The sequence below is a fragment of the Saccoglossus kowalevskii genome, chromosome 10, assembly GCF_978046115.1.
Source record: "Saccoglossus kowalevskii chromosome 10, keSacKowa6.1, whole genome shotgun sequence".
Classification (NCBI taxonomy): Eukaryota; Metazoa; Hemichordata; class Enteropneusta; family Harrimaniidae; genus Saccoglossus; species Saccoglossus kowalevskii.
Window position 1 is genome coordinate 20,692,056 of NC_140650.1, and position 18,093 is coordinate 20,710,148.

The window sequence follows — 18,093 nt, forward strand, 5'->3', positions numbered from 1 at the left end:
ACCACTTATCCAAAAAAGGTAAGATTATCAAGCCTTAAAAGTTTTTGTGACCTTTATTTTATAAAACTTTGTCTAAACTACAAAATGTAGTTCATGTAAGTTTTCATTCTTAGCAGTATACATGTCGAGTAAATAGAAATTTCACATTCTGCATATGTATAAAAGAGCATATTGTTATTATCCAAGTTGCAAACTCTTCATTCATTTTTGGTTTCCACCTTCATTTACACTTACAGATTGATTTTTCCGAGCATGACTTGATAATGGGAGCTATGTATGAGGTGGACAAAATATTTGTGGTATTATACAAGATGGACACTGGACTCTTGTGGTAAATATTTAAGAATTTTTCTTAGTCATTCTCATGTATATACAAATTTATATAATAATCTTTAACTCAGTAATACAGATAACAAAGCACTGATTTCAATTTTCTCATTAAATTTTGCTGTCACTTTGCAGTTTTCTCAGTATCTTTGCCTACTTGTCTACTGAATTTGTAGAACACAAATAGGAGGCTATGTCGTGCAAAGCACCTCTACCTGTCAATCTTTTGGTACATCCTTCTGATTTTGTGAACACTTATGTTTGAAAAATGGTAATTTTGTGCAAAAATTGTTTCATTCACTTCTTTTTATGCACTTTGGTTCTGTTGGCAACTATTACTGCAAAAATAACTATCTGCATTATATATTTTTTGATAGCCAGTTTTTGCAACATGCAATTATTAAATATTGGCAGTACTCACTGCACAGGTTACAGTATACAGGAATTCAGGTAACTGTAACTAGGAAAAATATTGCTGTTGCTGTGCACTGGAAACTAAAATTACCTTACAGATATTACTACATTTCTATTCATCTGCACACAACAACTACAACTGGTAGTTTATACTGCTTATATGCACTCAGATTGTTTTTATATTCAGCTTTTTCTTGAACTGGGACAATCTTAGAGGCATATATTCAGTGAGGTCTTAATCTTTTATCATACATCGTATTGGATATATGCACATGCATACATGCTTCTATGGTGTAGGAATTTATACACACATCCCCCATGGTACATGCAATATCATGAGCATAATTTCCTGTCATAATAAAGACAATGTTGTTCCTAGTATGTAGTAACATCATAAATACATGCCCGCTTATTTATAGCAATAAATAAAAATAAATAAAAATAATTATTTCAAGATGCCGATATCACGACTTATGTGTATGGTAGTCTCAGTTTGAGTGAGTCAATGAGTTTCAATTCAAAATGGCCAACTGGCAGCAATCTTGTTTTTTTGAAAATGTCATATTTGGACATGCTTTCTCAGTTTTCATTCATATTTGGTACATAGATTATACATGTTAGGATATGTCCTCTGTTCGTCAGTGCGTCCAACTGTCTGTGCGTTCGTCTGTCTGTCCATCCAGAGTTGTATTTCAAAATTTGTAATTTTAGTGCCTCATTAATTCCCATCCTCAGACATACATTTTCTTAAACATACTTTAAACAATTTTAGCAAGTGCAATAACATAGACGTGCACCTCAATTTGTTTTACTTTCACTTGTGATCTTTGTTTTTCTCTGCTATATCTTAAACCAGAGGGGTTGTCACGCAACACATGTTTGAATTTGATGTAAATAAACTATCTGTTGTATTTGCCACTTGGGACTCAAGTTTCAAGGACACGCTCGCAACAACCAACACCTTCACTTTAATATGACAAGCATAAAGAGAACTTTTAAAAATTTATTGGGGACTTTGTAATTTTCAATGACTTGTTCCTCATAACTATGTCAGTTTCTTTTCATCATGTCAACAATTCCAAACGCAGCTTCAATGTTCCTGTCCCGATTTTGTGTCACAGTGAATGCGTATACATGTTGATTACTTTTGACTGTTGACTGTTGACCGAATGGAAATTTTGTGTCCTCGAGTCTTTTTGAATGCCATAATAAATGACAGACAAAAGATAATTTTAGTCCTCAAATGTCAATTCACCAAAATACAACTATGACTTGTTTTAATTGGGGCACATTTTCTGTTTTAATATCTTTGTTTATCTGTTGAACTCTTGAATGTGACTTGCCTGTATCTAATATACTTATTTATATATTCTGTTGTTTTGAATAAAACAATAAATGAAACACACATACTTCTAATGATAAAGCTTCTGATATAATAACACTTATTTTAGTCCCCGTTCGGACGTAGTCTGAAAACGGGGACTTATGGTTTGCCCTGTGTGCGTCCGTGCGTCCGTCCGTGATCACCTGTATCTCGAACATGCATGGACCGATTAAGTTCAAACTTCACTCATACATCACACATTATATGGGACATGTGCACATGCATTTTTTTCATGATCCGATTAACGATAGCCGAATAGCGGCCATTTTAAGGCCGAAAATGCATCAAAATCGCACATTTTCACCATTCCGGACCCGGATCTCAGTTATGCATGGACGGATTTTGTTCAAATTTGGTACATACATTAAACATAATAGGACCTTGATGCACGTCATTTTTTTTTTTTTGGATCGGGTTTGAAATGGCCGACTGGTGGCCATTTTGTTTCAAAGAATTCAGTTCTGGATCCGTATCCGAGACATGTCTGGATTGATCAAGTTCAAACATCACACACACAAGGTACATCATGTCACAAATATGTATGTTTATTTGTTTCATGATCTCATTAACGATAGCCAAATGGTGGCCGCTTTAAGGCCGAAAATGCATCAAAATCGCACATTTTCACCATTCCGGACCCGGATCTCAGTTATGCATGGACGGATTTTGTTCAAATTTGGTACATACATTAAACATAATAGGACCTTGATGCACATCATTTTTTTTTCGGATCAAGTTCGAAATGGCCGACTGGCGGCCATTTTGTTTTAAAGAATTAAGTTCTGGATTCGTATCCGAGACATGTCTGGATTGATCAAGTTCAAACTTCACACACACATGCTACATCATGTCACAAATAGATATGTGCATTTGTTGCTTTGAATGTATATGTCACTCAAAAATGAACGGAACGGGGAAGTGTCATTGACAATGGCTTGTTTAATGATTGTTTTGACAGGAAGTGAATCAAATGGATCGCAAAATATTATATCTCAATTCTTTGGGGGAAAGCAAAGAGAAAATGAATCAAATTCAGCAGAACTGGAAGTGAGTATTAATGTATATAATGTATTGTTTTCCATAAGCCAACTGTTGGTACTAATCTGTTTCTGATCTGTAGGGCTTGAATTTCATGGAGGCATCAAAGGCCCTTCAATATTTCTATGTGATAAGGTAATTTTTCAATTTGGCCTTAAAATTGGATGTTCAAGCCTTGATTCTGTGTGTAAAATTTTGGTATGTGTATGCACTCTCATGTGGCTGAGAAAACAGAATTTTCAATGGGCCATTCCAGTTTATATCTGCACCCCTCTGTTGATGTGGTCGGATTTACAGCACTGTATGATGGGGAAAATACCCCGGAATTCCAACTGTATATGGAGAAACAGAATCTGGAAATCCAGAAGAGTATGGAAAACAAATTCTTGGAAATCTAGGCAGTTATGGCTACGAAAATTAAATATGGCCTAGTTGGGCAAGTATGAAATAGTTATTACTGAAATTAGATAAGGATGATGGCACAAATGAGCTCATCAACACCGTGAATCAGGACTAGTTTGGATTTTCATTTATATCAAATATAAAATTATGAACTTGGTAAATTAGCTAATGATGAGTTATATTTGGAAATCCTACTCTGTATGGTGGCACAATGGAACTCATCAACACCATAAGTAGGAACTATAGTTTTGGATTTCCATTACTGTGTGGTGAATGGTGATTTGAAAATAAAACTTTGTACGACTTATACACCCATGGAAATTATACCCTATATGAAGTAAACACACAAGCTCATCAACAGGGGGGTGCAGATATAAACTGGAATGGCCCAATATAAGTTAAATTTTTCTATTCCTGTATGAGCTTTGGAAAGTCTTAAGGTCCTGGCCATCTATGCACACATGTGTACAAGTTAGTTGGGGAACCAGTTTTTGGATGCAGTTTGTTAAATTAAGTTTTACCTTTTATGGGAGTTGATGCACATCGTGGCTGGTCAATATTGTGTTTTCATCAGTCCATTCAAAATTGTTTAGTACATGCATGGCATCAACATGTACATGGTTTTAATGAATGCTGAAGTAGCAACTTTTCACTTCTGCAAATACACTTACTACTTTGTGTCTGCTTTACAGCAATCATATTAGTAAATTCATTTGCTACTTACTGGTTAACATAATTTAGTTTATTGTGATTGGATATTGTCACTTCTGAAAGCTAGAAAATTGTCCTCCAATGTTCTTTTACTCTTCTAACAGTTTTTGATTGAAATATTTCACTTTTTTTTAGTAAATTTGCAGTTATCAAAGGAGAAGATGGAAATTACAAAGCATCAACAATTGACCATGCAGTGCAAGTTGATAGTGTCTCTTGTGGAGTTTTTGTCATTAAGGTAAGGATATATCCCACAAATCATTTAAATATTTTGATGTGTGTTACAATCAGGAAATCTCATTGTATGTCAGTTAAAATTTAATAAATATAAATAGATATTACAGTACAGCTAAATACTTACTTACCTAATGTGCTAACACTTTGTTAAAATCGTGTTATGACCTTGCCAACTCTACATTATTGAATGTTAGCTTTGTGTTAACACTAGCAGCTTTTTAACTTTGGTAGGATTGTTTGCATGCAAATGAGATCAAAACAAGAACAGCAGTGTCATTCTGTATTTAATCATATTTTGACAATAAAAATAAACTTGAAAAATTCTACAAGTTTTTCAAAATGTATTTGTAATCACAGCATTAAATTTACCAACTTATTTGTTGTGTCATCACCAGTTGGGATAAATGTATTTGTATTTGTGAGTTCAGTAGAAATATTTTTGTCATTGATTTCATAGAAATTTCACAGCGATATCGTGTCATCTTTGTATGCTTGTATATTTTCTTAGGGTGTGACTGTATGGAAATACTAACAAAAATATTTGTTGATAAAAACAGTGGGCATAAAATATAGCAGAATGAAAATAAGTTGTTTAGATTACTACTACTAGATTACATGCTACTTATCAGGGATAGGAAAAAGTTGTCAAAACAACTATTCAAATTCACAACTCTGATTGATTGCTTGCCATGGCCTCATGCCAGCGCCAAGACAACATTTAGATTTGCAGTCCCTGTTGGTACATTCACTGTCACCCAACAGTGGTTTACTGTGTTTGATGCATTATTTATTACAGATGAATTGAAACATCAGTCCATGACTTCCCTTTGAATTTTCTGCGCAAGGACTGTACAAATAATCAATCCATATTTGAAATGAGAATTACAGTTTATTATTATCACATTATATAGGACGAAAATTAAATAGTGTCCATTGTCGTAATTCAACATTGCGACAATGTCAATAAAGTTTCTATAGGGTAATTCAGTAACGATCTCCACTTGTCAAAAATACTTCTCGTAAAAATAACAGTAGTAATAGTCTTTGAATGTATTAACAAGAATGGCCAATTTATTACGGATACTTGATTGTACGCAAGTTAAAATCTATAGATTATATCAAGGCAGTTCTATTGCCACCCGTCTAGTACAGATCAAGGATTGGATGATAGTAGATACAATATTTGACAAACATGATTACTGAAAAAACATGTGGCTGTAAAGTATGAAATATCTATCTTTCTGGAGCACAGTTGTATTTGTGTTTTACCCTTTCAAATGTATTATATTTTTGATTCAAACACTATTTGAATTATATTCAAAAACTTTTAATAAGAATCAACTTTACGACAACCCTGAATATGCTAACATTATGTTACACTAATGCAAAGCTAACATCAAGTTAAGATGCATTAACATATTTTGGTAAACAAGTTTTGAGCTGAAATTAATGGCTCATGCATGAGGGAAAATAGACATTTCATATTTCTTTGACAGTTGTCTAGTTTCATCTTGTGAGCTTTTTCACTTTCTGATCTCTATGATCATTTTTCTGTTGCCAGTAATAATAATTGCATTGCTTTGCCTAGTTGTAATTTTTTTTTTTCATTTTTGGCAAATGAAAAATAATGTGGGCATGTAGTTATTTATACATGTTCTATGATTTACATGTATATCAATTTTTAAGTTTGCAGAGTATTTGGCAAAAGAAAAATACACACAATTATTGCATGGAATGGACAACGTTTTTGAACTCAGAGAAGATATCGTACGTTGCCTCTCAGAATCAGGTAAATAAGACATTCTCTCTTGAAAAAATAACTGGAATTTCTTGTGTTAAACTTTATAGTATTGGCTTTCATGTTTGTTACCCACATTCAGAATTTACTCCTTTTAATTTTAAGTATATACTTTTCTTGAGTTCATATGTGATTTTGAAAGTAAATGAAAACAGAAATGCAAACAACTTTTAAAATCATGTGTAATTTAGTGTCATTTGGGTTCATATTGTACGCCAATATAGTTTTTTTTTAAATACACTGTTTTCAAATTTTTATAATTGACTTTCATAAATTAAATGGCTGGCTGTTCTTGCAGGTGTGAAAGAGCAAAACTCAAACACAAATGAATCATTGCTTCGGACTGAAGAGCAAAAAAAAGCTAAACAAGCACATCCAGGTAAGTGTGCCACATTTTGACAGATGATTGGTAAGTTGGATGCTTTGTATCAAGTAACATACGTTTTTAGTCCCCGTTCGGACGAAGTCCGAAAACGGGGACTTATAATTCGGTCTCCGTCCGTCCGGAGTCATATCTCAGAGTCCCTTGGACCGATTCCGTTCATTCTTTGCATGTGCCTAGTACTTTATGTGGGACATATGCACATGCAGTGGTTTAGCGATTCGATTCAAAATGGCCGACTGGCAACCATCTTGTTTTTTGAAAATGTTGTATTTTGGACATGCTTTGTCAGTTTTCATTCAAACTTGGTACATAGATTATACATGTTAGGATACATGTCCATGATGATTTATTTCACAATTGGATCAAAGATGGCCGACTGGCAGCCATCTTGTTTTTTGAAAATGTCGTATTTTGGACATGCTTTGTCAGTTTTCATTCAAATTTACTACATAGATCATACATGTTAGGATACATGTCCCCGACCGTCCATGAGTTCCTGAGTCTGTCCGTCCGTCCGTCCGTCTGTCCCTGCGTCAGTCTATCCAACGTCATATTTCAGAATCCTGTGGACCGATTCCGTTCATTCTTTGCATGTGCCTAGTGCCTTATGTGGGACATATGCACATGCAGTGGTTTAGCGATTCGATTCAAAATGGCCGACTGGCAGCCATCTTGTTTTTTGAAAATGTTGTATTAGTTGTCATTCAAACTTGGTACATAGATTATACATGTTAGGATACATGTCCATGATGGATCAAAGATGGTCGACTGGCAGGCATCTTGTTTTTGTTTTTTTATGCGGTATCTTGGACGTGCTCTGGCAGTTTTCATTCAAATTTGGCACATACATGTACTTTATACATGTTAGGATGCATATCCATGACAATTTGTTTCAAAATCTGGTCAAGGATGGCCGATTGACAGCCATCTGACTTTTTGGCCTTACTACTATATTTCCACAATTTATGTACTATTTTCATTCGTATTTGGCACATACATCATACATATCAGTGTGTTTCATAATCAGATCAAAGATGGCTGAATAACGGCTGTTTTTATTTTGGCCATATTACTATGACACGAAACACGTGTTTTGATGTAAATAAACAATCTGTTGTATACGCCACTTGGAACTCAAGTTTCAAGGACACGCTCGCGACAACCCCTTCGCTTTAATATGACGAGCACAAAGAGAACTTAACGGGGACTGTGTCATTTTCAATGACTTGTTATCATTATGTGCAGTCCCTTCATATATACACTTTCTGGAGATATTACTATCCTTACAATGATGGGGTGTTGATTCGTTCTGGCTCAAATTGTTCAGCATGCATAAAGCTGGCAGAATTTCAATTTATAACTAACATATATGAATTGCAGTATTCATTTTTCAATCAAATTTTTCTCTTCTTTCTTTTTCATTTACTTCATTCTTCCTTTTAGTTCAGCATGAGCTTGCTTATCCTAAAAGAAGGGCATCTGGCAAAAGTGATATATGCTCATCTGAAATAGCACCGAAAAGATTAATGGCAATCCATTCTCCGTATGAACGAAAGAGAAATGTTTCTTTCACTCAGACTTCATCTAGTGTAAAGAAAAAAAGCAGACAGATGCCTCAAGGTATGAAACTGTTTCAGTATGTCTTTAGCTGCCAAAATTTCAATGTGTATTGCACTTCGTAGACTATGACTTTATGATGTCTATTTAAACAATAATGAACGACCAGCCAACCCATAATGGGCAAAAGCTCACTCCATCATGAGTTGACAAAGAATTTATTATTGTTATTTTTTGAAGCATTTTCAATACCAGTGGATTTGCTGGCACTAAAAAATGGAAAATTTCGGGAAAAATCCACAGTGAACAGAACTGTTTCACAGTCACTGGCCTGTGAATCTGAATAATTTAAAATGTCTTTCTGAAAATTGTTTTCACAATCTCATATGGCAAACTAAGAAAGAAACTAGTTTTTATCCATCAAATATTCTTGTAATTAAATAATTTACAGTGTGGTGTGGAGTAGCATTGTAGTGGTCGCTCGAGCGAACGACACACAGTGACTAGTACTTTTGGTGTCCGTCATGACCTTGCACTATGCTATGCTAGACCGCCGCCTATAGACTGACGGAATTGACTGTGCGTAGGAGTGTGTACCATTGGTACATGTACGTTGTCGTATTGTTACCCAATCCAGCAAGTGTTTTCAAACCATTGAGGTGGATTTTATTGGTGACTGTCCTGTAATAGTTATTTTCAAATGCTACAAGAGGCCCATGATTCGATGAATACTTCAAGCCAAACGAATGCGTAGCGAGTGAGTGAACATGGCTGGAAAGCTAGTGGGTGTTAGCCATCCTAGTAGGAGAACAAACAGTGATTTTAATCTTGTTGTATAAATAACAAGTCATTGTTAATGACACAGTCCCCGTCCAAAATTTTGTGATTTGACATATCAATTTGATGCTGATGAAGTCATTGAGATTAGATTGAAACCATTAATAGGAGATGGATTTGTAAAAAAATATGATTTATTGCTTTTACATGAGAATTGGACAATCATATTGAATCAAATTACAAAAATAATGTTCGTGTTGATGTATCTATTGGTATACTGTTTTTGTACAAAATTTAAACAGAAATGTTCATTGTAGGCATGGGTACCATGAAAAACAAAATGGCCGCCATATTTGTTCGAATCACGATAAAAAAAATGGCGTGCAACTACAACCCAATATGTATGATCATCATACCAACTTTGATCCAAATTGGCCCAGTCATCTCCGAGAAACTGCTGCGGACACGTTTAGGTATCAGAAATAGCAAATTTTACATCCAAAATGGCCACAAGTTGGCCATTTTTGCTCTGATAATAAAGTAACTTGACGCGCATATGTAAGAAATTATGTCTTCATGTAAAGTTTGAATGAAATCAGTCAATGGGTGTTTGAGATATAGCTCCGGACGTACATACATACGGATGGAACTAACCCAAATTAATAGTCCCCGTTTTTGGACTTCGTCCGAACAGGGACTAAAATAAGACACCTGACAACAATCTTGTTTCACAAATAAGTGTAGTACTACTATTCATTTTTCTGTACTCGCACTCTGTAAACATAGCAGCATCTGCTTGGATGAATCACCCCGGGTTAACCTTAGTTCATTGACACGATTAGGGACATGACAGTGGCATCAGTCGTGGAATCTAGAAGCATGCCTACGAGATGAAATGCTTCAACCGAGCGTGCTTTAACGTAGAGAGCTAACGAGGATGCTTGCAATTTCTCTTCTTAAATAGTTTCTCCTTTATTCGTTTTCGAAAACTACATTGTATTCAAATCCATGGTACAGGGATCAATAATGGGATACATTATTGCGAATAATCTGCTGCATTGACATCATAAAATCCACTGATATTGATAATGCTATAATATAATTAAATATAAGGTTTACTTTAAAATTGCATTACATCATTTATTACATATCCATGTTGATTTGTTTTTGTTATGTTTGACTGACTGGTGGTCATTTACAAAACCATAAAAAATCAACATATGAAAATGTCATTTAATTTGAAATTACTCATAGGATATTACTTATACACCTTGTTTTGATTTTGAGTGATGGCAATTTTTCTTATACACTGCATGTCAACTATTATTTCAAACAACTTCTTTTTGAAAATCTAAACAATTTTGCAGCAACAGATTTTGATTTGCGGCTGTCTATTTACCTTGTTACTTTGTAACAGTAGATTTACTTGATATTTTCTTTTTGTGTTAGGTGCAGAATATAAGATATGGAGTGTTGAAGAAAAGATGGCTGTTAAAAATTATTTTTCGCAAGATATTAGACTTCTACACGTGCCTGGAAAGGCTGCTTGCAGTAGTTGTTTACAACAGAATCCAGTTTTGTGCCATAGGTCCTGGAAAAATGTAAAAGATTGTGTTTGTAATTTGATTACGGTACATAAGAGACGGAAGGATAAATGAATTCTGTTATTTTTGCTGCCAGATGTTATATAATAATGTGGTATACATCAAACTGTAAAGAACTCCTAAAGAGCCGCCAGTTCATATTTGCTACCACACCTGATTCTACATCTCACCTCATCAGGTGCTCGGCCATGGTAGTATTAAACTCTTTTTATAGAAAGGGATTCGTTCCAGCAGGATTATGATTAAAGGTATAGATGCAGGTTCTTGGGCACTTGGGAGTGAATTTTGTTTTTTTTTTTGCTTTTTTTTATCCTAAGTCTTGGCTATAGATTGTTAAAATTTCGCAGTATTGTGAATAGTGGAACATACTCAAAAGACGATTTTAAATTATAGAAAACAGGTACAAACATTCTCTTTTTTGAATGTTTAGCAAGATTAGGCAAGGCTACATACATAATCAATCAAAGAAAGCTTAGAAAGAACTCCCATGTGCTGAGAGTATTGGAGACACATTAAATATAATTCGAAATTACTTAGCTGAAAACTAATTATGCAAATCAGAAAATTAATATGACCAGATTTGAGTGTAAAACTAATGAGGTCTGCGCAATGTAACAGAAAATCTATGTCTCCAAGTTTAATTGAAATGTGATTAGAACCAAAAAATTATGAATTATTATGCTTATTAGGGAATTAATATGAACAGATTTTTACCCCAAACTAATTAGGTTTGTACATTGTCCTAGAGCATCTTTGTACTAAGTTTCATTGAAATGGAATAATTAGTACCGTGAAAACTCCAAAATTTCGACCCCTCTAAAAATTCGGCCGCCTATTTATTTGCCGGGTTTTGGTGTTTTATTTACCTCCAAATGTTCGACTCCACTAAAAATTGCCGACTCATTCTTATTCGAAAATTGCGACCAGTTTTAGTTTTCCCCCAAACGAAAAAAACCCCGATGTGAGCGTTCAAACGGGACCTTCCTCGAAGGCATGAATCCGGGTTTCTGATTGACTGAGAGATTTTTATTTTATTGGTAACGAAAATATATTCTAAATAAACGAAGTTTCAAATAAAAACGAACACAAAAATCTCGGCATGCTGCGTTTCTGAATTGTTGATTATTACTGTACTCAGTAGTGATTATAATAATGTACACAAAATAAATTTGTTTAATGGTTATGAAATACAAATAAAAGTCAACTTAGTTTCATCGTAAGCGAATGATTCCGGTCTCGTATAAACGTTTGATGCTGTAGGATATCCGACATGTTCTCTTAGGTCAAATAGGTCAAATCGCTAATTAACCAATCAAAAAGCTGGATGATGCCAACGTGTTCAAATTACCATAGCTTATTTAAATATGTTAATGTTATTGAACGCAATGCGGAAGAGATTGATGTTGTAGTACGATATTTTGGCTTGGATTTTGATGCGAAAACGGCATGATTTTTTAAAAAATAAACTGGTCATCTGAAGAATAATTTAACATTGTTCACAGTGATAACAGCTCATTCTCGAAAGGAAGCTTACCCGCTCACGCTAGTCACGATAAAAATCAAACGCATGTACTCTTGAATAGACAGACGTCAATGACTACGGTAAAACTTACTCTATTTTAGCCGGCAGGATTGATTGAAATGTCCGAAAAATGACGCCAAAATACACCTTAAAAGTCCCATTTTATTTTTTAATCCAAGGGCGAATTTACGGCAGAATTTGGTCCCTCAAATAAGGGACACGTGAGCTTTGATTCTAACCGGATACATTGCACTGGGTCGGGGAGAGAGTTTGCTAAACTTCCATGTATCTTTTGTCCAATGAGTACCTGTACTTCGAACATTCGCAAGTTTTCCTAGGTAGTGCGAGACAGCTTTGTCTTTTGACCTATTAGTTTTGTGCTGACCTCTTCTCCGCGTCTTGATGTTTTGTTTTGCTTGTCATAATACTCACTGATTGATGACTTTGTTTAGATTTTGAGTTACAACTCGGCCACGACCTTTGCTTTTACCGTGAAACATGAGGAAGTTTACGTCAATTGACGGACATTGCATTTTTTAAAAACTAATGAAGCACACTGTCTATCATCCCCATTTTTTCATTTGCTGATTTCTATTCTGAAAAATTCGACCGTCCGAAAATGCACCTTAATTTTGACTCTAAAAACACGTCACATTTCTAACACCAATTATTTAAAACCGGTCGAAATTTTGGAGTTTTTACGGTACTTTAGATATCAGTGTGAAAGCTTAAAATTGGTTAATTATGCAAATTAGATAATTAATATGTACAGATTTTAACCCACAATTATTCAGGTCTGTCTATTGTCCTACAGCATCCATGTACATTCATTGATATGTGATGTATAGTACCTGAGATATCAGTGTGAAAGTTGGTTAATTATGCAAATTAGGTGATTAATATGCACAAATATTTACCGGAAACTAATTGGGTCTGCATAATTCTAGATTCATTGAAATGTGATGATTAGTACTTTAGATATCAGTAGAAAAGCTGAAAATTAATTATGCAAATTAGGTAATTAATATGCACAATTATTTACCCTAAAACTAATCAGGTCTCTGCATAGTCCTAAAGGATCTATGTACCAAGTTTCATTGAAATGCGATGATTAGTACTTGAGATACCCGTGGAAAAGCTGAAAATTAACTAATTATGCAAATTAGGTAATTAATATGTACTGATATTACCATAAAAACTATCAGGTCTGTACAGTGTCGTATGACATCTATGTACCAAGTTTCATTGGAATGTGATGATTAGTACTTGAGATATCAGTAGAAAAACTGAAAATTGACTAATCATTATGCAAATTAGGTAATTAGTATCCACGGATTATTACCAAAAACTAATCAAAACCTAGCATTAGTTCAGAGCATCTATGTACCAAGTTTCATCAAAATCCAATGAGTGGTTGTTTAGATATCAGTGGAACAGTCATGGAACCACTAAAAAATAGCTAATTATCATGCAAATTAGGTAATTAATATGCACGGATTTTTACCAAAAATTAATCAAATCTGCGCACATGTTCAGAGCATCTATGTACCAAGTTTCATCAAAATCCAATGAGTGGTTCTTTAGATATCAGTGGAACAGTCATAGAACAGCTAAAAATTAGCTAATTATCATGCAAATTAGGTAATTAACGAGCATGGATTTTTACCAAAACCTAATCAAATCTGCGCATTGGCCCAGAGCATCTATGCACCAAGTTTCATCAAAAACCGATGTATGGTTCTTGAGATAGCAGTGAAACAGTCGGACACACATACACACACACATACACACATACAGACACACTAACTGCAAAGACTCCCATTTTGTGCTTCGCACATGGGAGTCAAAAAGAAACATGGTGAAAAAAGTAATGACGGGATCTCCATATTATGCACTATATTTAACTTTTTACAAAACAATAATAGGTTTAAATTTTGAACTGTTTTTAATTAATGAGCCTTCGCAAACTTCTTATTGAGTGAATGGTTATGCAAATTAGCCATTATCTCCACTTGTCTTTTTCAGTTTACCAGAGAAGTTCAAATAGCTCTCACAATTCTTGTTTATTTCAAGTGAAACTTTCTCACGTTTATCAGTTGTTTATTAACAAATGGGCATCCAGGTCTATATATAGTATGTTTTGTTTTCATATTACAAAGTTGTCAAGCAAGATGTGTGCCGTATATTCAATCTCGGTCAATATTTCACACTTCTAATGTCATTGTCCTAGAATGCAAAGCTTTAAAAATAAGCCCAGATGTCCTTTTGTTTGTAGAATTGTTGTCAAAATAGTGTGAAAATTTCAAGACAAACTGACAAAAACTGTGGGAGCTAATTAATTTCCAATCTCTGACCAACCAGAAAACACGAACGGTGATAATGCCTGTTTTATGAAAGTGACGTTAATCGTCTACAAAAATGGCTATTGCATCACAACGACATGCCAAAATCCATCATACATCGATGCTTGCTGATATTCAATCGTCAGATAAAAAATAAAATAAAAATATTTACAATTCAAGGGAAACAAACGTAAAATTGTCTGCAGAGTCAACACCTTGCGCGAAAACTGTCACGGTGTCGTGTTATCATTTCCACTGAGGGAGGGGCACAATGGATCACGTAAAGCTGAAGAGATATTCATACAGTTATATAAACATTGCGGATTGAGTCTAAATTTACTTTCCCTCAAACCTTAAAAAAAAAATACATTGTATGACTCAGTTTTTCGTGATCTCCAGTGAAATGGACCATGCGAAGTTAGACGACCAGTTTGAAATGGGCCGTAATATTTTGCTACACAACGGCTATTTGCAGTTTTTACTACTCAATCGGAGGGAAAATATTGTAAATCGAGACAGGTTTCATTCAACTACAGATGAGATGGGTCGATAAAAATTAAACGAACCCTGACCTCTGGAAGTACCCCATTTATAGAGTGCCTTAGTACCAGAGGTTGCAGAGCATACATACAACGTACTTTTTGACATCGCTACAGGTGCATGCTAGCTGACAAGGGGATTTCCGATTGAGGTAACCAAGATGGCATCACAGAGTGCTTCATTTTTCCGTGGTGCTTAAAAACAGAATCTTGTTGGCAATTTTTCTGTAATTTCCAGGGTATTTTTTTATTTTTAATTAACCGAGCATTTTATGAGTATGCCATTGAAAAGTTATCGATACAGCACAGCAATGGTGTTTATCCATTGCATTGCAATGCTATCAGCAGGGTGATCTCTACAGCGAAAATGAAAAATGTTTACTTTGTATACTTCAGTTTTAAAATACCTTGGGAGAAAAAAAATGTGTGAAAACAAAAATATTTAGTAATATAACAATATGCCAGGCTAGAAGTTGTTGACATGTTGCGAGATAAGGGTGAAACTGTTTACTTATCCTTTACAACTGTAAGCAACATAAACAAACTTCGAGACTTTTAATCACATATGTGTGCCTCGGTTCCCTCTATTTTAAAATCGTTTTTTTGAGTGTTTCAGCATTGACAATGCTCCAAAATTTTAACATTATCTAGACTGTCTGGGTAAGAAAAAGCAAAAAAAAAATAATTCACTCAAAGTGCCCACGAACATGCATCTATACCTTAAGGCCACTTCATTGTTATTGCAATGAATCTCACACTGTCAGATATTGTGGTCAAATCTATGCAGGTTGTTGTAACCTTTGCAGTTGGGTCATACCTTCATTAATTTCTGATAACTGGTACTACAGAAACAGTGACAGGTTCTTAAAGCGACAATAGATTTTGAAAATTTTTGTTTAAATATACCTACATAAAGATTACCAAAATACTGTTTTAGACATAATTGCGTGGAGATTGGTCAGCCTTTCAAGCTGGGAACGTATTTGACCCAGGGCCCTCAGTATTATCATGTACTGTAATTTTTCATCAAAACTGGAATTCAATAGATGGAGACCATGACGCAACCGTGCCCTTCCTTATTTCATTGACAATGTCTGTTTATGCTATGCTTTCAGTGTCTGCAGGAAATGTATTAAAATGAAAATATCGATAGTTGCAGCTATTGTCGTTTTAACTACAGTGGTCACAAAAAATTTATGTCTGAACAGGTGAAACAAACCTATCTCTGCTACTCAGTAATACTACATGTGCACTTGTCCTACATTCTAAAAAACATGTTACACTGATTGGTCTTATGGTAATCATGTCAATCAAAATCATGCTTTGCTCCAAAAGCCAATAGCAAGTTTGAGATATTTTGTGTACATCATTTGTTACTTAGGAGGAATTATAAAAACACAATTGGATTCTAGAAATGTAAATGTTATTGAATTGAGCTCAATCTGAAATAAGTGACTGAATTCATGGCTTCATTAATGGAGTTCCTGTGTTCTTTGTTATGATTAATATTTTCATGTATTTCTACCTCCATATATTTTGTTTTTCATTAAATAAATCCTAAAGCAAGGTGGTCGTTGCGCCATGGCCTGGTTGATAATGGACTTGTACCGCTGCACACAATGTGTGTGAAATACATTGTTTACGTGTAATTCAAACACCCGCTGCGCCGACCACCACCCTTTAAGTTTTTGTGCATAAGCATTTAGATCATTTACAATGATCATTTTGTGCATTTGATCTTAGGTGTACTTGAGTTCCAAACAGGTTTATTCCTTCCACTACCATAGTTATCTGTGGTCATCCACAACATGGTCTTGTTTAAATTTTGGAGTACCATATGCTCTATCTCACCTAAATTTGGGATGGAAAATTACCACCTTTTCATGCTGGAAGTTTCAAAATAAGAATAAACATTTTGTTTGATATTGCATTCCAACAGAAACAGAAAAATATACTAAAAATATTTACAAATTTTCTATACATAATGCCACATGTGGCTGAGAAAAAACACAACTATGGAAAACTCCCTGCCTATACTATTAACAAGTACACTTTGATCTCTGCTCATTTCTCATTATAATGTAAGAAAGGAATATGTATTCCATCAAACTATTGCAAATAAAGTTGGTGATTAGAAAATAGCGTGATGATATTCTGTGTGAAAGTTGTATCTCAACCAGATTCCAACCCCATTCTATTTTAGCGAATTCAAAATTCGGAAACAATGCTAGATAAATACTAGTTCATTGCTCTGAGAACTACAGTTTCAGTTTATGCAACTATCAGTGTTGTCCCTTACTGGAGATGTACATTGCCATTTTGTACAAAAAATGTTAAAAAGAAATGCTTGCTTCCCTAATAAAATTGTGTGGAACGAGAGGGGAGCAGCTACCTCCCCTACCCAATTTTCAGCACCACTAAGTCATTGGACGATGTTGTATATACAAAAATATCCACACCTATTTTTATTTATACATTCAATCACTTAACATCCATTGGAATGGATGATAATGGACAGATGAAAAGTGACATGACAAAGAAAAACAAAATAATTTAACAATTAAAAATGAAAATCCATGTCTAGGAAGTGTTGCTGTCTAAATTCAAAACAGATTTACAAATATTAAACTAAAGGTATTCACAGAGGTTTATTTCTCAAGCAAATTTGTGAATATTTTGCTTACATAAATGGAATGTTTTTGTGTTGGGCATAGACAGGGCAAGGCATCACAAATTGTTTTTCATTTTTTCGATCTGATTTTTGTTACAGAGAAGACATACCTCGCATTTGCTGGTAACTGAGTGTACGAGTTTCAATTCTCTATAACAATTATACTGCCATTTGTGAATTGCACTTATATGTGTGAATGCTATGCTATTGTTCATATCAGTTCGAGGACACGTGAAGTGACACTTTGCACATGTGGGAGTGACACCCCCGAGATTTTCCACGTCCTCTGAAAAAAAATCGCGTCCTCAGAAAGGAGGTCCTCAGTATGATAGTCAAACGCAGGTCCTTGAAGAAATGGTCTGATTGCTAAACTCTACTAACCCAA

The 18,093-nt window shown here is 34.6% G+C and overlaps 1 protein-coding gene across 1 annotated transcript; it reads left to right on the forward strand.

The window, feature by feature from the left end:
* Window positions 1–250: 250 nt before the first annotated feature.
* Window positions 251–10,704, forward strand: LOC146737953 (uncharacterized). The gene is made up of 6 exons (XM_085504813.1): window positions 251–331; window positions 3,084–3,172; window positions 4,412–4,514; window positions 6,200–6,302; window positions 6,610–6,690; window positions 10,480–10,704. The coding sequence occupies exons 2-6, from the start codon at window positions 3,096–3,098 to the stop codon at window positions 10,686–10,688; spliced, it is 573 nt and encodes a 190-aa protein (XP_085360939.1). The 5' UTR covers window positions 251–331; window positions 3,084–3,095; the 3' UTR covers window positions 10,689–10,704.
* The last annotated feature ends 7,389 nt before the right edge of the window (window positions 10,705–18,093 follow it).